General features: G+C 38.3%; 1 protein-coding gene across 1 annotated transcript; it reads left to right on the top strand.

The window, feature by feature from the left end:
• The first annotated feature begins 293 nt into the window (after positions 1-293).
• Positions 294-9537, top strand: LOC116250684 (kelch repeat-containing protein At3g27220-like). The gene is made up of 7 exons (XM_031624503.2): positions 294-770; positions 1940-2113; positions 3724-3953; positions 5438-5608; positions 6765-6870; positions 7367-7573; positions 9130-9537. The coding sequence occupies exons 1-7, from the start codon at positions 564-566 to the stop codon at positions 9292-9294; spliced, it is 1260 nt and encodes a 419-aa protein (XP_031480363.1). The 5' UTR covers positions 294-563; the 3' UTR covers positions 9295-9537.
• Positions 9538-10059: the final 522 nt, after the last annotated feature.

The following is a 10059-nucleotide window of genomic DNA, read 5'->3' on the forward strand; positions in this document are numbered from 1 at the left end:
CGTGGTGTTCCCTACATATGGTCCAAGCAGCTTGCTCCTTCTCACCCATTGTTTTTGTTTCATTGAAGTGATCCTGGTGCAATGTTTATTAGGACCAAATAAAACATCATCTTGCAGATTTCAGGATACTCCTTACCATGCCTGCAAGGAGATCCTCTCATGTATGGAAAGCATGGATGGTAGCTACCAAACATGCTCAGCACCTACAAATGTTTCTTCCCGATGTTCTCCGTGCCTAGACGGCCAGGATTCAGTTTCAGTTGACAAAATTTATCTCGCCGTCACGCCGCCATAGGCTAACTAGGTCTCTTTGGGGTGCTGGTCCTCCTCCTAGTGTTCTATGTAACTCACTCCCCTCTCTCCGCTGACCTCCGTCATTTTCCTTCCCAGCCTGATGGGAATTATATATTCGTCTCTAGCCGTCATTTGGAAACGCATACGCACCGACACGCTTCCTTTTGCCACGAGAGCGAGATCGATTTATGATTCATAGATCCATTGATTCCCAAGTTCCACGGATCCGTCGATTCCTAACTTCCACGTAAAGATCGAGGTCGAGGGAGATGAGGATGGGGAGGGGAGGAGGCGGGAACATCAAACAGCCATGGCTAAGGCACGTTCTCCTGGCCTCTTGCTTCTCCCTCCTGGCTGCAGCCCTCCTCTTCAACCTCCTGTGGGCATCTTCTTCTTCCTCCTCCTCTTCCTCCTCCTCCTCCTCATCCTACTTCCCTTCTGTGAAGCAGGTCGTCTCCGTCGAGAAACCCAAGTTGGTAAGTCGAATTCTCTGCCGCATTACCGCGTTCTTCTTCCTGCCGATCTATTGTTTTTTCATTCTTTTGGTTCTTTCTTGGGAATTATTTTCTTACCGGCTCCGGTTTTAGCGGGAATTGTTTGGAATTTTGGTGATTCGATATTTGATGGAGGCGTCTTGTGGTTTGGATTCCATTGCTCTAGCCTCTTGTTTCATTGTCATTAGCTGAATCTGTGAACCTTTTTCCTATCGTATTCGGGGTTCCTTGCTATTCGTCATTGGGGAGGTTTTAGTGGTTGAAGTGTGTTCTAGTTTTGATGTTACTGCTGTACCTGGAAGTTTTCTTGGATGTCCCCATGGTCATCTACTTTTGATAGATAGAAACATGCCCTCCTCAGCTTGTATGGAGCTGAAGTTGGGAGGCAGAAGGAAAAATGACTTTCAATTTTAAGCAGCCGCATTTTCAGACTGTGACCAACATGATGCAGCAGAGTATAACATGCCTTTTATTTCTTTTGTTGTGGAAAGTGAAGATTCGGGGCGTTAAATGGACATAAAATCCTCATGTCCACTCTTCTTTGACGATCCCAGTGATCGATTGGCTAAATCTGCTTTGTAGATGTGGTCTTAGAAATTTCTGACCGTAAGTTCCCTCCTAGATCATGTTTTAACATTGGCTATTCCGAATGGACATCACAAATTATGACAATTAAGTTCATTGATGACTTTATGATGCCAATTCTCTTTCTTAAGATTTTCCGGTTACTTCCATATTTGTCTGGTTCTTTAAGTGCTCACGACTGGTATATGTCCTACTTTGTCAAATATGAAATGAACGACCAAGAAATTATGGTTTTCGGAGATGAAAAATACTATAAATTTTTTTAATTCTGGGTATCATGTGCTATGTCAGAACAAACCTGATCTCATTATATCATATGGAATATTTAATTCCTTTTTTCCCCGAACCTTTTTCTTAGTTTATTACCCTTGTGGCTCATTGATGCTTTGCCAAATATAACATGAATCACCAAAAAGTTGCGGTGCTGTTTTGCACGCATAAAACAAAATGTGGTACTTTCATTTTCACTTTTTAAGAAGAGAGATAAAGTGTTGATCTTGTCTATCTAAGCGTGGTTTTTTGTGTCATATGGAAGAATGACAATTGGTTCTTTTGTTTTTCTTCAGAGAAAGGTTGCTAATGTTGAGAAAATAGAGCTGAATGCAACCTTTGCTGATCTTCCTGCACCAGAACTAGAATGGGAGGAGATGGCAGAAGCACCTGTGCCCCGTTTAGATGGTTCTGCTAAACAGTTGGGCAATCTTTTATATGTGTTTTCCGGATATGGTTCAATCGATCATGTAAGTGTTCAGACTTTCTCAATATAGTTCTGATCTGCATGATTAATGTTCTCTGTGAGTTGTCTGAGGCAACCCCACTCCCAGATTAAACAATTTTAAATACTTTTCGTCAGTAGAGATACTTGTTTATTGAGTCCTTTTATATTCCTAGTTAGTTATTGAAGAATATATCTGGAACTGTTGAATCAATTTTGCTTTTCCATTACCAGAAGGACATTAAGTTACCCTGAATTGGTTATATGCATTACACAAAACCAGGTGGTGGCTTCTCGTCCAATCTTTTGAACAGAGAACTTTCCATATTTCTCTACTGAAAAGATACATATTACTGATGAATCTTGATGCATGAAACACGCAAAAAAAAAAAAATTCTCTTGCATGAAACATGATAGTGGAGATGTAACTATCCTAATGTCCTGCTTCACATTTTTAACAGCTAACACATTTTCTGGTTATTTTAATATAAAAATGCTTCCCTATTCTCTGCCACTTCGATGGCCACATTTTCCATGGGAGAGCAATACTCGGGTGTTTCTTTGAGCCTCAGACTCGGATTTTAAACCCTCAACTGATTTTATAAGTAATTCGTTTTGATCTAGCTGAGATTTTTGCAAATTAAATTTTCTTCATTCTTCAGGATTAGTCACAAAAAAGGCATACTTATAATATGATTAGTGGCCATATCAAACCAATGACTTAATTGAATTAATGTTGACACAAATTTGGATATAAATCCAATTAGATTCCATCGAGAGCCAGAACTCAACTTTATCATTTCCTTTTTGGTTGGCAAGCATAAGAGCTTGTCATGTGAGTTTGGATGATGACAGACTGCATGGTCCATCAGTTACAGTCGGTGACAACCATGATGGTTCCATCATCCGTCATATTTGGGAACAAAACATCCATCATCCACCAAATTTGTGTAAACCAAGCTGATTCGGTCCATCATCTACCAAAGCTGTCGACCTTTTTTCGCCCACCAAATTTTTGGACTATGATAGATCACAAGGTGTCCATTGTCTATTGAAGGCAAAGCTCTCCCAAATTTTCTAGAAGTGCAAGTTAAAGCTGACCTATTTTTAATAATATTCAGTTTGAGAATTCATCTAAATGGAGGTTTTGAAAGTTCAGAAAAAATGTAAGCTATTTCTGGTGGAAGGTCTAACTCTTTTATTCATTCTTTTGCTTCATTTCTGTAATTTTTCTTTCCTTTTCTGTTTGTATTATTATATTATTTATTTTTTAGCTGCTGCTGGAGTCTCCAGTGGCTGGGTTTCTAGCCATTGGATAGCCTCCAACAGCTAGTTCCTGTCTATATCAAGGACTGTTGTCCCTCTTCGTTGTCTGCTTGTTTGAAGCACTTCTTGCCTCTTGGTGTTCTATTGAAAGGTTCTTTGTTTATTTTGCTGTTCCTTGATGCATATTGTGCTGCTTGTTCTTGTTAGTATTACCCTTCTAAGCTTTGGATTATTGTGATATATATCTATTTCCATATCATTATTTCTATGGAGACATGCTGTGCATCTTGCATTTTATTTATGAATTTGAAATGAAAAACAATTCTTTCTGGCTCTAGACATCTATCTAATATTCAATTTATGCGACAGGTACATTCCCATGTGGATATTTATAACTTTAGTGATGATACATGGGGAGGAAGATTTGATGCACCCAAAGAAATGGCACATTCTCATTTAGGGGTGGCATCAGATGGCAGATATATTTACATTGTCAGTGGACAGTATGGACCACAATGTCGAGGACCAACATCTAAATGCTTTGTAATGGACACAGAGACAAAAAGTTGGGGCGAATTGCCTCCACTACCTGTTCCCAGGTACTTGTTTTCATGCATATATCACACAAGTTCTATCTTGGACATCCAATAACTTTTTCATTCTCTAGTATAGATTAGCTATTTGCCCTTTATGTGGATAAATTTGCATCCTCATAATCAAGAGCCTCAAGATGAGATTACAGCAGATTCTTAGGCTTGGACCTGATCTTACAGTCTGACTATACTTGGTTACTGGGTGAAACTGCATGGTGTACCTCCATGTGCATCAATCCAGCTAACCAAATGATTGGATACCCAAAAATAAAATTTGTGTTTGTTTTTTACATTGTTTGTTTAATGGAAAACAAGTTTTAGAATCATGTGCACTGTGATATGTAAAAGGGAGTTCAAGGGAACCAAGAACCTGTCATTCACAATCCATAACAAATTCATGGGTTAAATGATCATCATTTATTTTTAAAAAACATGAAGCTAAGTACTATTTTGAAAAATACCATCATTCGACTGATGGCGTTGTTCTTGACCCCAGGGCACAGATGGGTACACAATGCAGTATTTTATGTACTGGTGCCTGTTTGACCAGTCACTGAAAATAACATGTAACCTCATGCACTTCAAAAGGATCCTTAACCTTAAAATGAAGATGTCATGATAATGATCATGTTAATTTTAAAGGTTCCTTTTTAAATTTCTAGTAAAATCTGTAGTTAACTTTTACAGCAGAAAGTTGTTGTTCTGTTTTTAACACCAATAATACATGAGCTGATGTCATTTAGTATAGATCTAGTTAAGGGTGTCAAGGTATCACGGTTGTTGGCAGGTTATTTATATTTATGGGCTTCAGCCATGACTGAAGCATACCCTGAAGAAGATAATGTATGTGTAGAAGAAAACATGTCCACTAAAAGTAAAACCACCTTAAGAGAAAAGTGAAACTGGAGTCAAGGAATACACCTTAGGTGGTCTTGAAATGCCTTCTCTCCATCTTTTGGCATGAGAATAATTTATGATAACAATCTATAGATGATTGCAGAGGGTCATTTGCTTGAACCTGTTTAGTCAACCATATGACAAAATTATGGACATAGTCAATTTGGAGCTCCTGAAGCAAAATAAACTATTGTTAGAAACCATATGGAATTGATAGCTATTTTTATCTCTATCAGTAGAAAGCACCTTAACAGGGTCCCATCATCTTTGGTTCTACTATGGTGCAGCGAAGAGAACTGTTTTCAATGTCCATTTTCTCTAATATTCGTTCTTTCTGAAGTATGAGATTTCATGAAGTAAATGGAAACGGAAGCATGAATTCTTTCTGCAATCTCGGCTACCAAGATTTGCTTTTGGAATCTTAGTGGAATGTTCTTTTGTTTCTTTTAAGCGAAAAATCTTGTTGCTCATATGAAGCACGGCTTCTTCAAAAATTTCATTTGATTTCCATTCGTAAAAGCTTTTGTCGTTAGCTAAAGTTGGAATTTTTCCAAGAGAAGTTGAAATTATGTTTATTATATTCACACTTACAGGTATGCCCCAGCAACCCAACTGTGGAGAGGCAGACTCCATGTAATGGGTGGCAGCAAGGAAGATCGGCACGAACCTGCAGTGGAGCATTGGAGCATTGCTGTAAAAGATGGTAAAGCATTAGAAAAAGAGTGGAGATCTGAGATTCCTATACCTCATGGTGGACCTCACAGGTTTGTCAGTTGCTCTGGCAAATTTTTTTGGCTAAAATAGTAAATCTCAGTAAAATTTTCTGTCTTATTCTCTTCTCATGGTGTTTGGAAACTAAGTGAACCTAAAGAATTCCAGAAAAGCAAAACCATTTTTGGTATATTCTTGTGGAAGGAAAGAATTTAAAAGTTACAAATTTTGTTGAGACATCCAAGAAAATGGAATGTTGGTGGTTTCTTTGCCTTTTGTTTCAGAAAATCTAGAAGAATTATGACATGTAATGGCTGGAGGATACCTAATCCTGATGAGTATGTGTTCTACGTTCCTATATCTCTCTCTCTTCTGCTTAAGGTTTCGGTGAAGCCCTTGGCCGGAGCTGTCTCTCTCTTTGTCTTTCCTTGCATATTGAGGGTTTGCCAACAAAACCCTTGGTTAGAGCTCTCTCTCTGGGTAGCGGAACTAGTTGGGTTGGGTGGCGTGTTATAGCAACGTCCTTAGTTCAAAACTTGGAGGGTGCTATCTTGATGGTATTGAGGAATGTTGAGCTTGGGCTTAGGGGTGCCATTATGGAGGCTAAGTGGACTGGTAATTGTCCCTCCCTCTTCCACCCATCTCTCTCTCTCTCTCTCTCTCTCTCTCTTTGCTGGTAAAGCCCTCAGCCAGAGACCTCTTTGTTTTTCTCTCTCTTGCCGGATGAGGAACAATTGGGCACGCCCTGATGTCTTTCAACTATGGATAATCTCTTTATATGACTAAAATGACTAAAAAGTACATGGTAGATATACAAATAACACACCTGCCATTACATAAATGCAGGAATATACACACACAAAGAACAACATGTTGAATTGGATTAAATGATCCAAACCCAAAAAAGTGCACATATAAATATGATGGCTATTCAGGTAGTGAGTAATGACTTTGAGAAGATTGTTTTTCAACTAAGTTTGCCACTCTATAAGTGATCTGCATGTGTTTGGGTTACTGGCTAAGTTGTTTTATCGTTATTAAATTAGCATGAAATTAGATATCCTTGCGCTGAGGTACACGGAAATTTCTCCAAGACATAGTTTCTTTGCAATTTCTAAGAAAGTCATCCGCTAGTAATATAGTAATTTACTGAAGACCCTTTTTAGTTTTCTTACATGATTCTTTTTCCTTATAATTTTTTTATATTAGGGCGTGCATTGTTGCTGATGACCGTCTCATTGTAATTGGTGGTCAAGAGGGTGATTTTCAGGCCAAACCAGGGTCACCCATTTTCAAATGCTCTAGGAGGGAAGAGGTATCTATTTCTTATATTGTCTTTATTTAAACAATAATCTACTTCTGAACTACTGGATTTGAGGTTTGGTTTGTTTTTTTCCATAACTACACTACCTTGAAAAATCAAACTTTTACCTGAATTATGTAAACATAAAAAGGTCTTTTAATCCTTTTTGTTTGTGAAAAAACGTGAATCCAACGTGCAAGCACCATTTGCCTTGAAAAAGCACAAAACACTGTTATGACAAGGAAAAGCCTGGGGAGGATTGAGGTATCTTGTCAAAAGGAGGTAGAAGTGGATGTAAAGCAAAAAAAGATGTCAGTTGTTTGCTTTACAGCAGTCGACCAGTAATTTTTTTTAAACTAATGGTTCCATAAATGCAGATCATTTGTATTTATTTACGAAGCTATTCTTTCGCTTGCATTCCATGCCCAGAGCTTCAACTTTAAAGAATTTGCAGGTCAGATTTTCTTGTTTGCTGCTTGCTTTTCGTGTAATAAAATTTGTGGATCAGGTTGTATATGGAGATGTTTACATGACGGAAGATGGTAAAAGTTGGAATCAGTGGCCCTCCATGCCAAAGCCTGACTCTCACATAGAGTTTGCGTGGATAATATTGAATAATTCCATTGTAATCGTGGGAGGCACGACGGATAAGCATCCTGTGACAAAAAAGATGATACTCGTTGGGGAAGTCTTCCGATTTCGTTTGGACACATTGGTATGCCTTTATCTTATTACTCAAGCATTCAAGGACAATATTTCACATTTCTGTCACAAATTGGCAAATCTAATGATCATTGATGCGTTAATGTTCTTTTTATAAATTTAAATGTGACACAGAGCTGGGAACTTTGTGAATTGTTTGAAAAGTTCAACTACCCACTTGGATATGTGGGTTTGCTAGCAACTGATGTTATATATGTGCATGGAAGAAGGTCAAGGTAAAAAATCATGAGAATTCCTGATCTGTAGGAGAAAGAAATAAAAAGCATATTAAAGACCTTTTGTCTGCTGATGTGCATGCGACCTCTGAAAATTCTGCCTTTCTTGTAGGTGGGACACAAGGACATGGGTTTTAATAAAATAGAAACAACAATTCTAACTTTTTAGGTCAAAAACACTTTTTATTAAAATGATCCAATGTCACTGAAAAATTATTGAAAATAATGTCAAAAAGGGTGTCCATATGTGTTGATGTGTTTGTAGCTAGTGTGTGCGCGCTGGTGTGATAAAAGAGTCCAAAAATGGCATGTCCCTTGATATGGACAGTCTGAATTGTTGCCACATGACATGATTTTTCATTTATGATTGTTGGCATTTCAAAAGCATTAGATTTATATGAGTGAGTTCATGTATTCATGTGGACTTCGTGGATGAGTTCTGGGTGGTGAACAGATTCAACGACATGACTTTATGGGGATGTTAGGATCTTGTCTCACTGCAGTCTGACTTGATAAAATGGAAAAAGGGCTAAGTACCTGATCAATCAGGCCACATGTTATCCTCAACTAAGTGGTTGAGGTTTCACCAGTGTTCTATCATGCAACTATTGTAGCTTTGTCATATTCTGATAGTGTAGCATTGAGTTTGTCGCATCTGTATTCTGTTTTACACCATTCCACGAACTTGTTCATGAATGTCAGTGCAGATTGATTTCCTGGCTTATGCATTTGTCAATCTGCCTTCCTTTTCTTCTTCTTTTTTTCTTTTATTTTATTTTGGGGAACCACCCTAGGCTGGGAGACTTTGTCGCTAGTCTGGAACATAAAACCCCCAAAGCCATTCCCCCACTCCCATGGTCCTGCCATGCATTGGCTTGCACAAGGAGCAGGTACCTCTGAGATTTGAACCAGTGACTGGCCACCTACCAGCCGCGGACCCAACCAGGTCTGTCAAACCCCCCTCCTTTCAGTAAGTCCCTTTTGCAGTGATGATCTCAAAGCTTGCTTCTGGCAGCATCTTCCTGATGGTTGCCTACTGCCTTTTTGTTATACTGTGTTTCTAGTAAACGGTTGCTAATTTGTTTCTTTTGCATATAGTTGGCTACTTATTCTGGAAGCAACCCGTGAGCTATTTTTGCTTCTATAAAAGATGACTAGAGTTTTCCATCTTATAAAAATTACAGCTTATAACCTCTCCAATGATCATTGTTTGAAACTTTGTAAGCTGTAATGTTTATAAGATGAAAATTTCCTGCTTTTCTTTTGTGGAAGGAAAAATTTAGCTCGAGCAGTTTGAATTCTAATTGATTGATTAAATTTAAATCTCATGCAGGAATGGTCAGTAATTGGAAAAATGCCATTCAGAGTCAAGACAACGCTTGTTGGTTACTGGGATGGATGGTTGTATTTTACTTCAGGGCAGCGTGACAGAGGGCCAAAGGACCCCGCCCCTAAAAAGGTTATAGGAAGCACATGGAGAACCAAGTTGAGGTTTTGATTGTTCATCTTGTCATTCATTCATCTAAGCGTCTTCTATGACCATATGCATCTTTAGAGCTTTCGTATTCTTTTATTTCTTCCACATTTGTGCACAGCAGCTTCTTTTTGAGCGTGTATCATGTAACATAGACGAAAACAGGAGATGAGGAGAAAACAATAATGTATTTGATCTTATACCTCAGAGGGACTCCTGCACAGCTTATTATCTTGTGAAAAAGTAAGATCTCGAAAATTCTTCTTATTTGGTGCCCATGCCACATCAGAAATGCAGATTGATATAAAAAAGTCTCACATTTCTTGTATGGAGAGATTAACGATAATTTAAGTTTTTTCGAAACAACGCAAAAGCAGTTTCAAGAAAAAAGTAATAAGAATTATATGACAAAACTGATACCTTAGTAGCTTGTTTGGAAACCTAATATTGGCATCTATTAAATTGTGAAACCTGAACATGTTCTTAGGGCTTTGGAATGAGGTTGTATAAATAAACCTGATCGTCCTTTAAGTTGTTGATACATACTGTCAAGTGTCAAGCACTTTTCATGGAATTCGTCGAGGTGATGATAAGGATCCTCTTTCAGGGTTTTATGGGGGTTCTCCAGGCTCTTCTTGCAACGACCTCTACCTGAGTATGCACCTTAAAACAAGACCGGGTGATGTAATAACACAGGCAAAAACCTATCCAGTACAACACGCTGATAAAACTCTACACTAATTAAACAAATCAAAAGGCAAACAAAAAGTGCGAAAACAAACACCTAAT

The sequence above is a fragment of the Nymphaea colorata genome, chromosome 3 (genome assembly GCF_008831285.2).
Source record: "Nymphaea colorata isolate Beijing-Zhang1983 chromosome 3, ASM883128v2, whole genome shotgun sequence".
NCBI lineage: Eukaryota > Viridiplantae > Streptophyta > Magnoliopsida > Nymphaeales > Nymphaeaceae > Nymphaea > Nymphaea colorata.

What these genes read in the sequence shown, in the direction of transcription:
- LOC116250684 (XM_031624503.2), top strand. Translation starts at nt 564, where the DNA reads ATGAGGATGGGGAGGGGAGGAGGCGGGAACATCAAACAGCCATGGCTA. An exon ending in CCGTCGAGAAACCCAAGTTG is followed by an intron (nt 771 to 1,939) that starts GTAAGTCGAATT and finishes GTTTTTCTTCAG; the next exon opens with AGAAAGGTTGCTAATGTTGA. An exon ending in GATATGGTTCAATCGATCAT is followed by an intron (nt 2,114 to 3,723) that starts GTAAGTGTTCAG and finishes TTTATGCGACAG; the next exon opens with GTACATTCCCATGTGGATAT.